This window comes from Sprattus sprattus, assembly GCF_963457725.1.
Source record: "Sprattus sprattus genome assembly, chromosome: 8".
Lineage (NCBI taxonomy): Eukaryota > Metazoa > Chordata > Actinopteri > Clupeiformes > Clupeidae > Sprattus > Sprattus sprattus.
The window spans coordinates 6,040,748-6,043,247 of record NC_137927.1 but is presented as its reverse complement, the minus strand read 5'-3'; the positions used below and the strand labels follow the sequence as shown (position 1 = coordinate 6,043,247).

At 45.3% G+C, this 2,500-nt stretch overlaps 1 protein-coding gene across 1 annotated transcript in view; it reads right to left on the bottom strand.

Annotated features, from left to right (window-relative positions):
- Positions 1 to 2,500, bottom strand: part of slit3 (slit homolog 3) — a gene marked incomplete at its 5' end in the record, with an annotated part of 211,477 nt that overhangs the window by 56,328 nt on the left and 152,649 nt on the right. The window contains 2 exon segments of the mRNA XM_080843172.1: positions 1,774 to 1,832; positions 1,834 to 1,846. Coding sequence (XP_080699298.1) covers positions 1,774 to 1,832; positions 1,834 to 1,846 — 72 coding nt within the window.

The following is a 2,500-nucleotide window of genomic DNA, read 5'->3' as shown; positions in this document are numbered from 1 at the left end:
AGCGCTGCTTACCCCCTTCTTGCTGAACGGATTACAGACGTTTCTAAACATTTGATTTAATAAGTTGTTTTTACGAGCGGGCAAATTCAATACAGAGATCTCAGGGATATTAGAGCCAGAAAACTCAATACAAAATGACTGGCTAGCAGAATGGAGGGGAGGGGAGGGAGGGGGGCCAGGGCCGCATCTGATAATTCAATACTGGACAGGGAGCAGAGCAGCAGCACCCCCCCCCCTCCCCCCAACACACACATACACACACACTCACCCACAAATATACATTCACTTACTCACACACATACACTCTCTCTCTCTCACTCTAACACACTCACACTAACACAAACTCACACCCTCACACACACACACCGAACACACAAACACACACACACACACACACACAAACACACACACACATGAACACACACCCTCTCACTCACTCACAAACATGCATTTACTTATGCACACACAAAACCCAAACTCTCTCTCTTTCAAACACACTCACACTAACACACACACACAACTGCACTTCCTCTTTCTAGAGTCAGCAAATTGAATTCCCGCATGACAGGAGCAGCCCTGTTCAGTGATCCTGATAGATAGGTGTGTGTGTGTGTGTGTGTGTGTGTGTGTGTGTGTGTGTGTGTGTGTGAGTGAGAGGGAGAGAGAAAGATAGAGAGAGAGAGAGAGAGAGAGAGAGAGAGAGAGAGAGAAGAGGACGGAGGGAGAGAGGGAGAGAGAGAGAGAGAGAGAGGAAGAGACAGAAAGAGATACCCACAGGCAAAAATAAAATAAAAATGAAATTAAAAAATGGAATGTAAGTAGAAAAGTGAATTTGGGGGAGCCAGACGGCCGCTAAAACCACAGGCTGGGGATCGCTTGGGTGGGGTGGGGTGGGGTGGGGTGGGGCGACACACAGGCAGTGTGTGCTGCTGGCACAAGCCCCTGTTTGTCCACAGCCAGGGAAGGGACACTCAAGGGCATATGTTAATAATAAAGTGTGTGTGGTGTGTGTGACACAGAGAGAAAGAGACAACGTGTGTGTGGTGTGTGTGTGTGTGTGTGTGTGTTTCTGAGTGACTGTCACAGGAACTGGGCTGTCTGTTCTGCTGTGGTGGCTGATGATGTTAGTGTGCCTATTCCTCAGACTGACTATGGTCCTGACCACAATGCAGAGGATCCACCATGGAAGACAGAATTTATGGGACCAAGGCAGGATGTTACACTGACAATTACGGGAAAAAAAAACGTCAAACACACACATACATTAATACACACACAAACGCACACATACACAAATACACACACAAACAAGCACATCCTCAAAGTTGAGGGATGGTTCAGTTCAACATTACTACAGTCAAGATGAGCAACTTATAGTCAAACCAGACGTGTTAACAACGACACATAAACAGACACACACACTCTCATGTCAAGACACACAAAGAGACAAACATGCTTTTGTGTGGTCTGGTGTTTCTCATGATCCTCCTCCAGATTTATATCCATTATTTTATTTATTTGTGTGTGTGTGTGTGTGTGTGTGTGTGTGTGTGTGTGTGTGTGTGTGTGTGTGTGTGTGTGTGTGTGCGCGCGCACGTGTGTCTGTGTGTGTGTGTGTTTATCTGTCTTCACCCATGTGGTGTGACATATTTCAAAACCACTGTCCAACCTCCCAGACAGTAAACCAGGTCTTTGCCTTGAAGCGCTGCACGCAGCTGTAATGCTGTGAAACCACACAATGGGGAATCTGTGCTTGTCTGACTTCATACTTACAGCGTCCGCAGCTTGGGCATGTGGTTGAAGCTGGACAGGGGGATGAGGGTGATGTTGTTTGTTGTTGAGAGTGCTGAAAGAGAAGAGAGAGAGAGAGAGAGAGAGAGAGGGAGTGAGAAAGGGGGAAATTAGACAAAAGGCAGCCCCCTGGTCCCACCATCATTCAAAGACAAATTTCACTTGTAAATGTGAAACCCAAATGAAAAGGCTTCAGGACATAAACAAAGGCAGTTTGATTCCCTAGTGCTGAATTATTAATCGACGTATCCATAGAACAGCAATTCATAGATTCACTGCATGAATAAAACATTTGCTCGACAGTAACAAGAGAAAAATCTGGTCTTCTGCTTAAAAACGTCTAGGTCTACACTGGGAACCAGTTTGAGACACTCTCACTGCCCATCTGATGACAATGGTGAAACGATGTGTTGTGTTTTGGCCAGTAAACGCAGACTTTTGAAAGCGGGTTCCAGAGTGCAGACCTTTGAAACGCAACCCTGATGTTCCCATGTGGACAGGTGGAAACTTTTTGAAAACTATGTCGTTACGGTCCCGACTTCATCAAATCACGTTAGCTAATTTGTTTATATTTCTACAAGGAAGGCTATTGGAAATGTCATATAAAAGGGACACTAAATGCTAGCAACCTTTAACAGGGTAAGTTCACTTCACTGGGGATATTCTGTTTGCTCAAACCATATTTGGCTGATAAACGATTTTATAGGAT